The sequence below is a fragment of the Loxodonta africana genome, chromosome 18 (assembly GCF_030014295.1).
Source record: "Loxodonta africana isolate mLoxAfr1 chromosome 18, mLoxAfr1.hap2, whole genome shotgun sequence".
Taxonomy (NCBI): Eukaryota; Metazoa; Chordata; class Mammalia; order Proboscidea; family Elephantidae; genus Loxodonta; species Loxodonta africana.
Window position 1 is genome coordinate 56,577,301 of NC_087359.1, and position 18,126 is coordinate 56,595,426.

General features: G+C 36.8%; 1 protein-coding gene across 2 annotated transcripts in view; it reads right to left on the bottom strand.

Moving 5' to 3' along the window:
* The window catches only part of SUZ12 (SUZ12 polycomb repressive complex 2 subunit), a 47,599-nt gene that overhangs the window by 19,462 nt on the left and 10,011 nt on the right, over positions 1 to 18,126 (bottom strand). For both annotated transcript variants that reach the window (XM_010594208.3, XM_003414529.4), the window contains 4 exons: positions 9,605 to 9,654; positions 6,313 to 6,398; positions 4,283 to 4,514; positions 1,656 to 1,749 (listed from right to left, as the gene is read on the bottom strand). In XM_010594208.3, the coding sequence (XP_010592510.1) occupies positions 1,656 to 1,749; positions 4,283 to 4,514; positions 6,313 to 6,398; positions 9,605 to 9,654 (462 nt within the window). The remainder of the gene's footprint in view (positions 1 to 1,655; positions 1,750 to 4,282; positions 4,515 to 6,312; positions 6,399 to 9,604; positions 9,655 to 18,126) is intronic.

Consider the following 18,126-nt stretch of genomic DNA (forward strand, 5'->3'; position numbering starts at 1 on the left):
AAAACTTAACTTTCAAACGGTTTGAGGAAAAAAAAAAAAAAAACCCGCTCATACATACACACACAAAAAGCACACAAAAAACCAAATGTGGCAAAATGTTAATAACTGATCAATCTAGGTTATGCTTGTTTGCCATGTTCACTGTATTATTCTTTAAACGTATTTATAGGTTTGGAAATTTTAAAAATAAAAAGATGGGGAAAAAGTCTCCCATGGTTTCTAGGTATTTTTTTCATTAACTAAAAAGCAGTATTTCATATGTACAAGGAATGTTAACATATCTGGAAAAAAAATTTTTTTAAATAACATAATGTACTCCCATCTTGCCTAAAACAGAACATATACCAATATTGATGGATCCCAGTGTGCCACATCCCAACTACCTTCCGTATTGACCACTGTCTTCTATTACTTTATCATTCTGTTGGTTTACGTTCAAATCTTTGATCCACATTCAAATTTCTGACTTTAAAAGACAAACTCTATACTGGTTTCTACCAGTAACATTAAGTGTTGTTGTCAGGTGCCATCGAGTTGGTTCCAACTCACAGCAACTCTATAAGACAGAGTAGAAGTGCCCCATAGGGTTTCCAAGAAACGGCTGGTGGATTTGAACTGGTGACCCTTTGGTTGGCAGCCGCACTCTTAACCATTATGCCACCAGGGCTCCAACATTAAGTGATATACTCTAATTCACGACATGGTAGATTAAGTCGATGTCATTATTTCTAATCATCTTTGCTTTCTTGTTAATAGCCTTGCACCCTTCTTTACCTGGTGGCTAATAAGTGATTACATTAAACGTCTAATACTTTATAAAGAATAAATAGGAGGTATGCCCTATTTGTTTTTCTTGGCTCTTTCTCCTATACCTGGTTGACACTGAACTATGCTGACAGTCAGTGGGCACCCTGTGACAAGAAACCACTGGATGCCACAGGTTTAATCTCCACCCCCCCGCAATCCTGCCAAAAAAGAAGAGAGCAGTTGCTTCCTAGAATTTGTTTTACTGGTCCTAAGACACTTCGTTATCAAATAGAAACTGCAGAGAGATGATTCTAAACCCAAAGGTTCTCTGCTACCCTCTGCCAAGTGCACACGTAGCCACACAATTATGATTACACCCAATATTCTTCCTTAACTTTAGTAAATACATAACTCCAAGATCTGCATGGGACCCACTTAATTCAAGTCTCTGCTCAACTATTACCCTCTCTTAGGGGCTTTCTCTACATAAAACTGTAACCAGTTACGCTCTTTTTCTTCACTGCACTCACCACTAAGTTGTTACAATATTTTGGGAGTGGTGTTTATTTCCACTAAATTGATATAATTCTTTTGGGGTGGTGTCTGTTTCCTCCACTAGAATTTAAGCTTCACGAAGGCAGGGACTTTGTTGCCTTCTCACTGTCTAAGAACAGTGTCTGGGGAAGACCTAACACTCAGAAACACTTGCTGAATAAACAGTCTTAACTGAGCCATTCATGTATTGCTCTTTATGTGATAAAGAGAAAAGTCCAGGATTTACAAAGTCGTTTTTTCACCCATAAACTAAAGAGAAACAAAGGCAAAGAAATATTTAATATCACCAATAGTCTGCTTCAGAATTAAAATCTTTCTAGAACATTATGAGAACCACACTTGTCCAACATTACCTGTTTTTATCAAATACTGTCATTTGCGCAACAAACGTCTTTTCCCCATCTTCACGATTTCGTTTTCGTCTAGCTGGAAGTTCTTCGTTGACATCTGAATTTGACAAACATTTCTTATAAATCAAATATTCATGCAAAAATTTCATTTATGCTATATGGTCCCTTAACAAAAAACATGCTACATTTATTCCAAATGAGACACAGATTATACTAAAGTTGAAATATTCAGACTATACTCTTTTCAATTTTTGTATTTTTACCATATGTATATATCCTTAGAAAAAAAAAAGGATTTTTTTTCCTTTTTTTTTAATATATCCTTACTTTTTGAGATTCTTTGATATTTACCCCACATTTTTGCAAATGCTATTTTCTGTCTAGAATAATCTTCTTTGCTAGGCAAACCCCTCCTCGCTCAAGGACTTCAAAGGATGCTTCAAGACTCAAAGCTTATTTTTTCCATGATGCCTTCATGGAATCAGGTGCTTCTCCACTGAACTTATACCTCAATTATACTACTCATCATTTTGCTGCAATTATTTACTTCATGCCTATCTCTCTACGCTAGACTGTGAGCCCTTGGAGGATAAGACTGCTGTTTAATCATCTTTGTATTCCTGGTACAGTACCTATACGTTTGGTGAATGATTACCTCAAAGATGAATTCAGAATTGCTGAAAGAACAAAAGAATGGATAAAGGGATAGATATGTGGTAAATATGTATAATAAAATGTTAACTGTAACTGCTGGTAGGAATGTAAAATGGTACAAGCACTTTGGAAATCGATCGGTGCTTCCTTAAGAAGCTAGAAGTAGAACTACCATACGATTCAGCAATCCCCCTCCTTGGAATATATCCTCGAGAAATCAGAGCCTTTACACGAACAGATATATGCACATCCACGTTCACTGCAGCACTGTTTACAAGAGCAAAAAGATGGAAGCAACCAAGGTGCCCATCAATGGATGAATGGATAAATAAATTATGGTATATTCACACAATGGAATACCACGCATCGATAAAGAACAGTGAGGAATCTGTGAAACATTTCATAACATGGAGGAATCTGGAAAGCATTATGCTGAGTGAAATTACTCAGTTGCAAAAGGACAAATATTGTATAAGACTACAATTATAAGAACTTGAGAAACAGTTTAAACAGAGAAGAAAATATTCTTTGATGGTTACGAGACAGGGGAGGGAGGGAGGGTGGGAGAGGAGTATTCGATAATTAAACAGTAGGTGAGAACTACTTTAGGTGACAGGAAAGACAACACACAATACAGGGGAGGTCAGCATAACCGGATTAAACCAAAAGCAAAGAAGTTTCCTGAATAAACTGAACACTTCGAAGGCCAGCGTGGCAGGGGCAGGGTCTTGGGGATCACGGTCAGGGGACATCTAAGTCAATTGGCATAATAAAATCTATTAAGAAAACATTCTGCATCCCACTTTGGAGAGTGGCGTTTGGGGTCTTAAAGGCAAGCAAGCGGCCATCTAAGATGCATCAATTGGTCTCAACACACCTGGATTAAAAGAGAACGATGAACACCAAAGACACAAGGTAATTATGAACCCGAGAGACAGAAAGAGCCACATAAACCACAGACTACATCAGCCTGAGACCAGAAGAACTAGATGGTCCCTGGCTACAACCGATAACTGCCCGGACAGGGAACACAACAGAGAACCCCTGAGGGAACAGGAGAGCAGTGGGATGCAGACGCCAAATTCTCATAAAAAGACCAGGCTTAATGGTCTGACTGAGGCTGGAAGGACCCTGGTGGTCATGGCCCCCAGACCTTCTGTTGGCCCAGGACAGGAACCATTCCCAAAGCCAACTCTTCAGACATGGACTGAACTGGACAATGGGCTGGAGAGGGATGCTGGTGAGGAGTGAGCTTCTTGGATCAGGGGGACACTTGAGACTATGTTGGCATCTCCTGCCTGGAGGGGAGATGAGAGGGTGGTGGAGGTTAGAAGCTGGTGAAATGGACACAAAAAGAGAGTGGAGGGAGGGAGTGGGCTGTCTCATTAGGGGAAGAACAATTGGGAGTATGTAGCAAGGTGTATATAAGTTTTTGTGTGAGAGACTGACTTGATTTGAAAATTTTCATTTAAAGCACAACAAAAAGTTTTAAAAAAATGTTAAGTGTAGAATCTAAGTGGTGGATATGCAGGTGTTCACTATAAAATTATTTCAACTTTTCTGTATGTTTGAAATTTTTCACAATAAAATGTTCGGGAGGGTTAAGATAAATTGTTTGCTAAGAGATGTACTTGAAAGATGTCTTTTCCATTCAACAGTCAATATATTTTTATGACATGAAATGTAAGTTTCATCATACAACAATGAGAACCTTACAAATTAAATATCCAAAACAGTGTAACAGCCAATAGTCTAAGGAGCAGGGCAATCTGCCATAAAATTATTATCTTATTAGACTATAAGAGATTTGCAAATAAAGGCCATGGTATCAGAATGTAAGCAGTGTATTTCTAGCGCTTTACCATTTTCTTCTGTAGATAGGAAGGTTTTTAAGTAACTCAAAAAGAAATACTGATTCAATCCATTTTTATCAACCTTAATCTCTGATGACAAAATCTAGTAAAAATTAAAATTACCAATATTTTCATTGGTTTCTCCATTAATCATTCCATTAAACTCTCTTCTTCCCGGACGAGTCACTCTAAATAGCAATGAGTAAGACTTCACCATGTGGCTGTTACTAGGTTCAAATTCATTACTGGAAACTGCAAGGGACGGGAAATTTCCAGGTTTTGTTTGATTGAGGTCAGGATTCAAAGGCACCTGCTTTTTACCTGTGGGAACTTGCCTTATTGGACAACTTACATCCTGCAAAGGTAAAGATTATTAAATTACATTTATTTGTATGCCTGCAATTTTAAGAATTAAAAATAAAACTTCTGATCATAGCTATAAGAAACGTGGTATAGACCATAATTACTAAATAGAATGTCCATATCCTAGTAATAGTTCTAAAAAGTGTAATAAATAACTACATGAAGCAAAAAGAAAATTTGGTACAACTATATTCCAAACATTAAAGTCATTGAGCTTTCTCCCAATATAATGAAAATAATGACACCACATATCCAGTATTAAACTGATGGTCATTTGAAATAGTTTTATAATACTAAAAATATTTACAACTATGCTTAAAATGTTAATCTCATGTAAATTCGTGTTTTCCCTTAAATTTTCTATTTTAACAATAACTGATGGGACCATTAAAAATGAAAAACTGTTGGAATAACCCCACTGTTGACTACACTATAAAACAGTAAATTCACATATTTAAACATGTTTAACAGAAGGGATATCATTCAATCATCTCACGAAAAATATTTTATCATGTAACCAGAGTTACACTGAAAGAGCATAGTAGAAGAACTGAAGATGCAGAAGACTTATAATAAGAGAATATAGTTCATAGCTCATGGTAGCTTTTTTTAAAAAAAATAACGTATACAGAAAAGAATGCATGCTTATTTTTTTGTTGTTGTTTTTTTAATCTACTCTCCAAAAAAGTACAGAAAAAGAAGTATAAGTCTCACTCATCTTATAGGTCTTTCACTCCACAGATTACTACAAACAGTTGTGTACGTTCTTCCAAGCAAATGTTTATGCCTATATTATTTTTTACTTGGAAACCCTAGTGGTACAGTGGTTAAGTGCTATGGCTGCTAACCAAAGGGTCGGAAGTTTGAATGCGCCAGGCGCTCCTTGGAAATTCTATGGGGCAGTTCTACTCTGTCCTATAGGGTCGCTATGAGTCGGAATCTGCTCGACAACACTGGGTAGATTATTTTTTAAAACATAAAAAGGATCATACTGTATTTAGTTTATGTATTTTTTCTACATAATAATGTATCTTGAAGGGTATGGGAGTTGGGTGGGAATGGGCCATATTTCCTGACTTCTTTTTAATGTATAGCTATTTTTTATACTGCTGCCTCCTATTACTGCAGCCCACTCCCTCCCTATCAATGCTCCAGCAATTTTCACCCCGAATCACCTTATTATGACTTGGGAAGAACATCACCAATAGGAGCCTCCATACACACCAGTTCCTACTCCTTCTAAAAGACCCAAGGACTTGGGACTACTGAAAGTATTGTATCTGTTGGCTTTGATGGGTTGTCTAGGAAACTTAACCATTTTAACACCTGTTTCTATGGGAAAATGATTTAATCTTATAAATAAAATTTTTGAAGCAACGCATTAGTAAGTTAATAGCTAATAATGCTGGCAACAAATTTTTTGGGAAAAACTCTTTTATCCCTTATCTAAAACTTTAATGGATAGTAGCTAAGGAAAAAGCTAAGAGACTAAACTGTTAGGGAAGCAGCCTAATTCACGCGTAAGATGCTAAAATATAGCTTCTTCCCTTCATTGCCAGACAGCCATATGAGAACATTTTGTTCAAAGACCTAGCCGGACTAGGAAAAAAGTGAAGATATTGGGGGTTGGCAAAAGCGGTTATCAGTTTTATGATTCAACTATCAACATAATTCTTAAGCTTTAAAGTTTTTAAAATTGGCTTTGAAATGTAATAAATATATATGCATCAGCACATTCAATTATTTAGAAAATATTACACTTAACATATTACAATCATTTTATACATTACCTTTCTTTTTTTGTGGCAAACTTTTACAAGCAGAACTTCGAGGGTAACAGAATTTTGTTCATTTTCTGAGTTTTGTGATGGCTTATCTAAATAGAAAATCAATACTTTAAAATAATTACTTTTAAAAGTATAAATGCAGTACTCATTTTCATATGACTGGGAATTCCAAATAATAAAAACTGTAAGGACTTCCTATAATGAAGCCTTCTCAAAAGTTTACTGCTTCCTTTTTTTCCCAAATCGGTGCCAAACTTTCAGCAAACTCTTTAAACTAAAATAAATGCCTTTATATATAAAATCATTTAAATAAAACTGTCACAAGACAAATATAGCTACCTTCCTACTTACTGTGATTTTCTTTTGACTAAAATAAGAGGCTCAATTATTTTAATTCATTTTTTTTTCACCCCCAAAATATTTACTGATTACTTCTGGTTTCAACATTTAATATTTATGGTAAAATAATATAATAAACATCTAGTCAGAAGTAATTTTCACAAACACAATGAAAAATTCTTGGTAGGAAGCACCAATGAAATAATTTAGGAGGGCCAACCACACACAAAATAAAGCATCTAGAATATTTTTTTCTTCTCCTGAAATCTAGTATTAGAAAACCTTAGTTTAAGATACATTTAAATTGAACTCATTGCTATTACTCATGCTTCATTTTGAATGAATAAAGGCATCAAACTAATGTCTTTGATTTAACCAGGACTTTGATTTAACCGTAGGGATAAATATCATTTGACCATGAGTTTCAAAGAACATTAAGCATTATAACAAGGAAAAAGACAGCTAGTTTACCTTTAAAAAGGAAAAAAACTACAAATATACCATGAAGAGATAAAAATCTACTTCTTTACAACTTCTACAAATTTCAAAGTTATAATAAAAAATTATTTTCCGGTAACAGAAATCTCAACAGTTTACTTTCTCATCATGTACGTCAAAAACATTAAGAAAAAAATTGGGGTGAATTAGAGCAATTTTTGATTTTTACATATTTTGTCCACGTAAAAAAAAAAAAAAAAAGTAAGTTTAACCAAACTACTTTCCAAAGGTATATAGTTTTAGTAAGGGATAGTTTGTATCATGTTTTCTAAAAAGTTCCTGGGAACAAAGAGCTAAAGAACCTACAGAATTCAAATTATAAACTTCAAAGTGTTAAGAGTCCATGCACTTGAGAAGTTCTACAGAAAACCAATCAACCTGATAAATAACTACACATAAGGACTCTATAAGACAATTAAAAATATTGTAGAGAAAACAAAAAAGTGCTACTCAGGTTACTTTTATATAAAAATAGATCAAATCTATAGTAGCACTAGAAGTTACGTTAGCTGCTAATACAGACATATTTGTATTTCAAAGTTCTTACTTTAAAAAACTGATCAGTGATGAAACTGTTCCAATATTCCCACTTCTTTCTTATTAAGGCTTTATTCCATTGCATAATAAAGACATATACAAAAATGAGAAGCATTCTATTTTCAAACTTTTCCCAGAATGCTTTCAGCTCTTTTAAAATACGATTATACAATTTTCTTTGTATAATAGCTAAGATATTGCTATATCCCATTGATAGTTGTTATTGTTTTACTACTGGTTTTTAAAAATATGATGCAATAACAGAAGACTCTTCACCTATTCTAGGTTCTAAGGCAGTTAAAAGTTTTCATCATTAACCAACTGCTCTACCAGCGATCACAACACAGGGTCCCAGAAAGAGCTGGAAAAAAATGTAGAAAAAATTCTAACTCACAAAAAAGACCAGACTTACTGGTCTGACAGATACTGGACAAACTCTGAGAGTACGGTCCCCAGATGTCCGTTTAGCTCAGTACTGAAGTCACTCCTGAGGTTCACCCTTCAGCCAAAGGTTAGACAGGCCCATAACACAAACAATACTATACGTAGCTCAATCATATGTATGAGAATAAATGAGCACACCAACCCAGCGGCAAGGATGAGAAGGCAGGAGGGGACAGGAAAGCTGGACAAATGGAAATGGGAAACCCAAGGTCGAGAAGAGGAGAGTGCTGACATGTCATCAGGTCAGCAACCAATGTCACGAAACAATATCTGTGTTGTTTAATGAGAAACTAATTTGCTCTGTAAACCTTCACCTAAAGCACAATTTAAAAAAATAAAATTTTCATCATTAGCCTTTATAACTTAGAAGTTCAAAAAAAAAGTGGAAACCAAACTGGTACAATCTAAGAAATCTGATTGTTATGAAAACATTTTTTCTATTTTCAACTTATTTAGGTTCTCTTGAAAATGCTGGCTCTGAGCAAGGTAAGATAACATTACACAGCTTTTTCCCTAATAATAGAGCACTACAAAAAGTAGGGTTTAGAGATAAAAGCTAGAGTCTCATCTATTTAGATATAAGCCAGATGAAGCTAACATTTACCTTCAAGAATGATCACACATAGCACTGATGACTATCTTTGGTATACCAACTTCTAAATCTACATAAAACTTAACAGATAGCAGGAAAGTAACAAGGCAACTGGGCTACAAACAACAGCTTATGTATAAAGTCTACCTGCAACTTTTAAAAGCCTTTAAAAGCAGAGTTCCTTAAAATTTGTTCCTCAGACAACCAGCTTCTGAGTTACCTTGGGTTCTGGATTAAAACACAAGCTCCAAAGCTCCAATAAATCTGCTAAATCTGAGATTTTGTAGGGTCCAGGAATATGTATTTTAAACAAACTCTCAAAATGTTTCTATAAACACTAAAATTCAAGAACCACTACATTTTTTTGTGTGTGCGTGTGCGCGTGCACGCGCAATACCATCTAAGCCACCATTCTCTCTCCCCTGGATCACTGCATTTGCCTGCCAACTACTAGAGCTCTCTGGGTTGATTTTTGCCTCTCTACAATGTATGGCCAACACAGTGATCTTTTAAAATGTCAACCAGGTCATGTCACTTCCCAGCTCAAAATCTTCTAAGTTTAAAAAGTTGCAAGTTACATGCCCCACATCCTACCATCGACCACAGAAAGTAGTACCTGAAACTGCTGGAGAGGCCAACTAAAGAAAAATTAAATTATCAGAATGAACATCTTTTCCACTGAATACAATTTTATAAATTTACACCAGGAAAAAATGTTTTTGTTTTTTTTTTTTTATATCCACACAGGTATTTCGCTGTTAGAATGGTGATGTATTTACTTTTATTATTATTATTTTTGTGGTGAAAAGATACAACAAAACCTTCACCAACTCTACAATTTCCACACGTACAATTCAGTGACTGATATAATTTTAAAGTACATACCATTTTTGTGGAAGAAGCCAGTAAATGTAAGCTGCAGATGAGCTGACAAGCTAAACAAAACAAACAAAAATATCAATTTAATGTTCTGTAATAAAACAGCCTGGACTTTAAAAGTATAACATTGAAATAAAAATGACTTCAGCTAATTTATATTTGATTTTCTCATTCTTGACTACTGTTTAGGCCCACAACTCCATGTTTTTCTTATTAAGTTTGACAACCAAAAGACAATGTCTATACACCTAAAAATACATATAACCCACAAAATAAAAACAAAATACAGAAACATCAGGAGTAAAACAGAAAAAAACAGATTAACAATTAATGAATGAGAGGCAAGATAATTTACTGTGCTTTAGTGTCTTGCCTATGAAATAGGGATAGGTTTCCCTTACCACCTCTCAAAAGGAAATTTTTATAAGGGCAGCTGAATCCATGCAAATGTGTTTGAAATGTTTCAATATTTTAAATCTATGGAAATTCAATCTTCCTAACAAATGATACAAAACCTTTACCTTATACTTAAATTAGGGATGAAATACATAATTACTAATCTGGTGTATATTTGTAATTTAGCTACTCAATGTGTCATTTACACTTTTAGTTTTAATAATTATGCAAAAGGAACCAACGCATGAACTACAATGATCCTTTCGATTTGAATAACACCTACTAACACTGAAAAAACTATTAAGATGGAACAGAATAAACAAATATCAACATGCTTTTATAGTGTCTTTACACTGCAAGAGAGCAATGTATGTGTTGATCAGCAGCCATTCATAACTTTCCTAGACACAGTGTCTGTGGTATGATACAGGCCAGATTATTGTCTGCTACAGAGAACAGAAGGAGTCCCTGGGTGGTGTAAACGGTTAATGTGCTCAGCTGCTAACAGAAAGGCTGGAGGTTTGAGTCCACCCAAAGGAGCCTCGAGAGAAAAGCCTGGTGATCTACTTCTGTAAAATTAGCCACTGAAAACTCTATGGAACACAGTTCTACTGACATACATACGGTCACCATGAGCTAGAAATGACAGCAACTGGTTTTACAGAGAAGAGATGGTGAGGAAATGGGGAACAGTAATGATCTCTTACTCAAAAATTTTACTACTCAAAAGAAGGAATGGTTAAAGCACAATAAGGATCAGTAAAGGGAATGTTTGCTTTTTATTTTTAGGTGATAGTGACAATTCAGATATTTTTATAATCAGAGGGAAAGATGAGGCAAGAGAGTGTTAGGATCAAGAAATGATTGGAAATGAGGACATATTATAAAGAAGTTAGGCATGTAACTTAACCCAGGGCGCCTCTTTTTCTATGATAGAGAAATAAAAAGCAAGTGGTTTTTCCATCAGGATTGGAGGAAGACTCATTAACAACCTGCCTTATGCAGCTGACACAACCTTGCTTGCTGAAAGCTAAGAGAAACCTGAAGCACTTCCTGATAAAGATCAAAGACCACAGCCTTCAGTAGGGGTTATACCTCAACATAAAGAAAACAAAAGTCCTCACAACTGGACTGGTAAGCAACATCCAGATAAACAGTGAAGACTGAAGTTGTCCAGGATTTCATTTTACTTGGATCCACAATCAACACCCATGGAAGCAGCAGTCAAGAAATCAAAAGATGTATTGCATTGGGCAAATCTGAGGCAAAAGACCTCCTTAGAGTATTGAAAAGCAAAGATATCACCTTGAAGACTAAGGTGTGCCTGACCCAAGCCTCGGTGCTTTCAATCACCTCCTATGCATGTGAAAGCTGGACGATGAATAAAGAAGACCAAAGAATCATTGACGCCTTTGAATCGTGCTGGAGAAGAATACTGAATATACCGTGGACTGCCAAAAGAACAAATCTGTCTTGGAAGAAGTACAACCAGGATGCTCCTTAGAATCAAGGATGGCAAGACTACGTCTCACATACTTTGGACACGTTGTCAGGAGGGATCAGTCCCTGGAGAAGGACATCATGCTTGGTAAAGGAGAGGGTCAATGAAAAAGAGGAAGACCCCCAGTGAGATGGATTGACACAGTGGCTGCAACAATGGGCTTAAACATAACAATGTCTGTGAGGATGGCACGGGACCTAGCAGTGTTTCGTTCTGTCGTACACAGGGTCGCTATGAGTCAGAACTGACTAACTGGCACTGAACAACAACATCAAGAAAAATAAAAATACCATGCAATGGGATTCCTAAAAACAGGTAATTCATATAGTATAAATGATTTTACATTACTTTCTGATATGAATCAAATTCATTTTAAAAGTATATCAAGAATAGGAGGAAGGAAGGGCTGACTTATATAAATGGGGCACAAGTTAATTCAGGGGTTCTTTACCTTGACTGCAGTGGTGGTTACCTGATTGTATGTGTTTTGAAAACTCAGAACCGTACACCAAAAAGAATGAATCTGACCATATGTAAATCATACTCTAATCTTTAAAAAGTACGTTAGGAGGACTGACTGCAAAGGAGCACAAAGGAAATTTTCAAGGTGAAGGAAATGTTCTCGACTGTGGTGACAGTTACAAGTGCATACGTTTGTCAAAACTCAAATTATATAATTAAGATGGGTGCATTTTATTGTATGTTAGTTATACTCAAAGTTGATTTTTAAAAAGCACATCAGCCATCTGAAAAATTTGTATGCCATTTTACTAAAAAGACTGCTAGCATTTTCCTATAAAAATAGTTTCGTAAATGTCACCTAACAAATCAAAATCAGCTAAACTCCAAAACGTAAAAGGAAGACAGAGAGGAATATTCTAAAATTTCCACGTTAGAACATAATCCATTAGTCACCACCAATCTATACTATTATTAGTTGCTCTAACTAAACACCATTTGGTATGTATCATCTCATCCCTTTCTCCAAATTTTCTAGGAGTCCCCACTGTCAAATGTTTGTCTAGTCATCTACAATATTTTTATCTCCACTAAATTCTTATGTAGAAAAATAGAATTCTGGCTCCAGTTATTAGCTGTGACCTGATACTATAAAATTAGAATATTACCTCTCTCAAGATTGTGAGGCTTGCATAAAATAACATAGTATTCAGCAAAGTACTCTCTCCAGCTTCTACAAAAACGCCACCTCCAATCACCCAAAGGCTTAATAGATCACCTCTTAACTTTATAAACACTTAAATTTACCACTTCTTTGGCACTATTTTTTCATACACATTCTTTCTCAAAGATAAGGTAAAAACCCGTATGTAGCCAAAACTACTACATTACTGTTCCTAGCAGTGTCTTACAGAAAGGCAAAAACGCTTTTCATAAGGATAATGACGTCCTCCTAGAGTAATAAACTCTTTAAGGGCAAGGATCATAGCCCATTATACAGGTAGTCCTCAATTTACAATGAGCTACGATGAACTGCACTTAAAACCGCCTGCCTTTTTTTTTGGACATCATTAGTAATACATACTACATACAATGTTGCAGTGCGTAATTTGCTGATGTCATGTTTTTAAGTTTATATGTAATGTTTCCAACCCCCAAAGACCAGGTGCATAAAGACACTGATAATGTAAGGCAGTACTTAATGTTAGAACTGACTTGTGACAAAGTCATCGGACTGGAAGCCCATAAGTCAGGGACTACCTGTACTGTAGTACTAATAGATTATTTACTTTGCTTTTATGGGAAATTTGATTCTAAACTCCAACTCTGAAAGGTCACGAACATTATCTTGCATTGATCTACTCCAGAAAATATTTTAAAGCAATGTTACTCAAAACGTGGTCTGCAGACTGATGTCATTAGGCAAACTGTTACCATTCCACAAAATAAATAAAAAGTAAAAATTGAGAATACGACTTTAAAAAATTTTTATAGTAACTGAACAGCGCCATATATCCAATCATATGATAAGTGTATTTACAAAAGTATCACTCTGAAAAACACTGGAAATGAAAAACAAATTTAAAAAAAGAAAACAATCCCTTCAACACGGACAGCCTGAGACACTGGTTTAAATGGTTATGTCATGTGTTAAAATAGATAGCCCGCACATTCAACCAACATTACAACATTGTTTCCTTTAAAAATGGAACTATAAATTTTCAATTAACAAACTTAAAAACTAACTTTGGGAATGCTGCTTGCTATGAGCAACCTCTACTGCCCCACTAAAAGTAAACACTCTGATATGCACCCAGAATATTTTGAAATGAGGTTCAGGTGAATCCTTCCTTGGGCAACTTCATCTGAGCAAAGAGGGCAAAGTTTTCTTTCCCTTCCTGATTCACTCTCTTCCCTCTCTTATGGCTATTGTGTCCACATTTTAATTGGTTAAGCTGGATCAGAGGAAGGGAAGGAAAATAAACATGTAAAGTTGGTCAGGCCTATTTGTCTTAGGCTGCACAGGATCCAGCTTACATGATCAGGTAAGATATAAAGATTTGGTTCACCTACCTGTCCCCTCTTCATATCTCCTCAGGAAACAAGCAATATAGCAACAGGAAACTAGATGGGGAATTTGAAATTCTGGGACACTAGATTCTAAGCACAAACATCTGACAGGTCTGAAGCAGTCCACACAGTGAGGTTAAGTTCATAAGGGACTAACATTTTGAAACAAGATTCATGTAGGAACCCCAAATTTTAAGGATAACCAGATTCTATAAAGAGACCAAAATTTTTATGCTAGAAAGAGACCAAGATTAGTGCCTCTAATTTATACACACTAACCTGATAGCTGCAGGTGTTTTAAGATTTCATTTCTAGGGTCATGGCTATAATCAAAACAGGACAAGTCTATTTTTATGTTATTTGGCATTTGCACTACTAAGATGCTAGCTACTCAACTTTTCTTACATATTTAATCCTGAGAAGTATAAAGCTGAGCAATCATTGACTACATCAAGTCCATTATTTGGCATCCAGGGTCTCAAAAATACGGGGTTCAGACATAAATATGGGAACACTTGGTAGTGAGAAGATAAACTTGAATTGGTATGCACGTGTATGGGAGGATAGGGTACTTTTTTTTCTTTTATTGTGCTCTGGGTCAAAGTTCACAGCTCAAGTTAATTTCTCATACACAAATTTATACATATATTGTTATATAACATTACTTGTAATCCTTATAATGTGACAGCACACTCCCCGCTTTCCGTCCCGGGTTTCCTACATCCATTCAACCAGCTCCCTTCCCTTTTTGCCTTCTCATCTTGCCTCCGGATAGGAGCTGCCCATTTAGTCTCATGTGGGTCCATTACTTCTAAATGAATCACCTTCCATAAGTGCAGTAAACAAAGGGATTATTACAAATCTAGAGATTGTATAAGAAGGAAAGAATTTTTTTTAAGTTTGTTTTGGAACACTCTGCTTTGATAATCAGATATGCTCAGTGGCAACTGACAAGGCAGCTTCAGGAACAGATATATAAAATGAAATTTATGTACTACACAACTCTAAATAATAAGGAGCCCACAAAACATCTTATAACATAGATAAATCTGGAGGACATTATATTGAATGAAACAAGTCAATCACAAAAGACAAATATTTTATGGTCCCACTATTATAAAAAATCAAGAATAGGTATATACACAGAAAGTTCTTTGATGGTTACCAGGGATGGGAGAGAGAAGGAGGGGGAATCACTTTCTAGATAGGAGACACTTGTTACTTTTAATGATCAGAAAGGCAATCCCAAATATGGGCGAAGTCACCATAACATGACCAAGGTAAACAAAGACACAAAGAAGTACACAAGAAAAAGTGGAAATTTTAGTAAATGCTATAACGTATATAATTTTGCAACAGTAAAAACCACCAAAAAACATCTGTGTTGTCTTAATGGTCTGACTCAGACTAGAAGGACCCCAGTGGTCATGGCCCCCAGACCTTCTGTTAGCCCAATACAGGAACCATTCCCAAAGCCAACTCTTCAGACAGGGATTGGACTGGACAATGGGACAGAAAGACGCTGGTGAAGAATGAGCTTCTTAGAACAAGTGGACACTTGAGACTATGTTGGCATCTCCTATCTGGAGGGGAAATGAGAGGGCAGAGGCGGTCAGAAGCTGGCGGAACAGACACGAAAAGAGAGAGTGGAGGGAAGGAGTGGGCTGTCTCATTAAGGGGAGAGCAATTGGGAGTATACAGCAAGGTGTATATAGATTTTTGCATGAGAGCCTGACTTGATTTGTAAACTTTCACTTAAAGCACAATAAAAAAAAAAAAAAAAACTGTGTGTTGTTATGCAGGTAGATATGGATGGATGCATGTATACAGGAAGGCATATGTGAGTATACACATGGATGTATAGGTGTACCTGTAGGCATATGTATACGTGAGCTTGTATGCAGTGCATATATATCCACATATAGAACAAACCACATAGGGGCCCAGTTATGGAGACTTCCTAGATATATCCGAAGAACTCGTGGGACTGGCTTACTGGGTCAAAAGGCTTGCGGCCATGGTCTCAGGGGAAAACTGGCATTAACATAGTTCATAAAGATAATCTTCTACATCCTAGTTTGATAAGCATCTGGGGTCTTAAAAGCTTGCAAGCGGTCATCTAAGATATAACTATTGGTCTCTAAACAATATTGCCTGTGATAAATGTGCTTCCTTAAACAATTAACCAAACGGTCAACAATTACCCAAAAGCAAAGATGAGAAGGCAAGGAAGGCAAGGGAAGCCAGATCAGTGGAAAATGAACAATCAGAATGGAAATAATGACAATGCTGGTGACACGGTGTAAAAATTATAATCAATGGCATGGAACCATCTGTATAAAAATTGCTAAAAAGAAACCTAATTTACTACATAAACTTTCACCTAAAACACAGTATTAAGAAGAAAAAAAAATTTATGGCCCAGGTTCTGAAAAAACAACTAAAATTTAAAAGTGAAAATACGCCACTTTGGAAATAATTTCAAACTTATAGTCAAGACGGAAAGTTGAAAAAAAGGATGACACTCAGATCTCACTAAGATGGAAAAGAAATATGACCAACTTAAGTTGCCTGAAGTTTTAGAAATGCGCTCAATCTATAAAAGAGAAGGGCAGGGGAAAACCTTTAATGCAATGCTTCTATTTAAAATAATTTAATGGCTTTCTTAGAATAAAGACCAACATCTTGACATAGCCTACAATGCCTGCAGTTTTCTCTGGTGAGAGCCTTATGCTCCAGCCTCATCTCATGTCACTCTCCTCACTCTAGCCAGCCATTCAAACCTCTTTTGAGTTCCTCAAATGACTCATTATACTCCCTTTACCTAGAATCATCTGCCGGCTCACCCTCCCTCCAGTGGCATCCCTAGGGTTGGTGTCATCCAGTGCAGTAACTTATGGTGTCACCCCCTCCAGTCCCTCAGGGTAGGCAGGGCTGGATGGCAAACCCCCCACCCCAGGTGGGCAGAGTGGCCTGGCCCAGCTCCCATCCGGGTCCAGAGCTGTACCCGTGGCCCTGCCCCTTCCAGCGGCTCACCGCAGCTCTTCCCCTCTCTCAGTGGCCAAGGCAGAGACCTTCCTCTCCACCCAGTGTTGGGAACCACAGCCCAGTCACCAGCACCCTGACTGGCAGGTGACGAGGGAGGTTAAGAGAGGTGTGTGTGTGAAGCAGGTGGTGGTGAGGAGTTACTGCACTGGGTGACAACAACCCTAGTGACTGGCAGGTGGTGGAGGAGTGATGGTGACAAGTGACTGCACTGGATGACGGGTGACATCAATCCTGATGTTGCCTTGGCAGCCCCTCCCCCAGCAGCACCTTGGCTGCTAGCAAGAAACCTGGAGACATTTTGGTGTCATCCCCACTCTGACAGTGTCAGCAGGTACGGTCCACGCCCCCTGCACCCCTCTAGTGATGCCACTACTTCCCTCCCCATTTTACTTCAATATTCATCTTTCAAATCTCAGGTCATTTTTTCAGGGAACCCTTGCCTGACCTATCCCTGTTCCCAAATCCAACGCCTTCAACAGGAGTTGGTTCTCCTGCTTTGTACACACATAGGTCTCCTATATTTTCTTTAAGAACCTATTTTATAATTATATTTAGTATATGGTTATGTCCCCTCCCCCCAGATACTAAGCTCCGTAAAAGCAGAGTCTTCATCCATTCTGCTCACCATTACATCTCCTAAGACTTAGTAGAGTGCCTAGGACATGACACGCAAAGGAAATCGGAATTTCAGAAAAAAAAGTAGATTCAGGTCTCATTATAGTACAAAAAGATGTTTACAACCCCGTAAAAACCCCATTGTTTACAAAGGGGGATGTTTAAAAAAGACAGATTACTAACGCCTAAGAAATTCAAAAGCTTACGTTGTAATGTGGAAAAAAAAGTCATGAAAGGTACTTTGCCTGGTCAACCTGCTAAGAGCAAAGGCTTTAACATTTATCCTAGTAAAAGTTCCAGTTCAGGTATCTTTTGAAGGGACTTCTCCAGCTACTAACAGTGGGCCATAAATGGGGGAATAAGAGAGGAGACATTCTGCTTCTCATTTGGCCCTGAGAAACACTTTTGGTGGCAACTCCAATTTGGAAATCTTTTCATG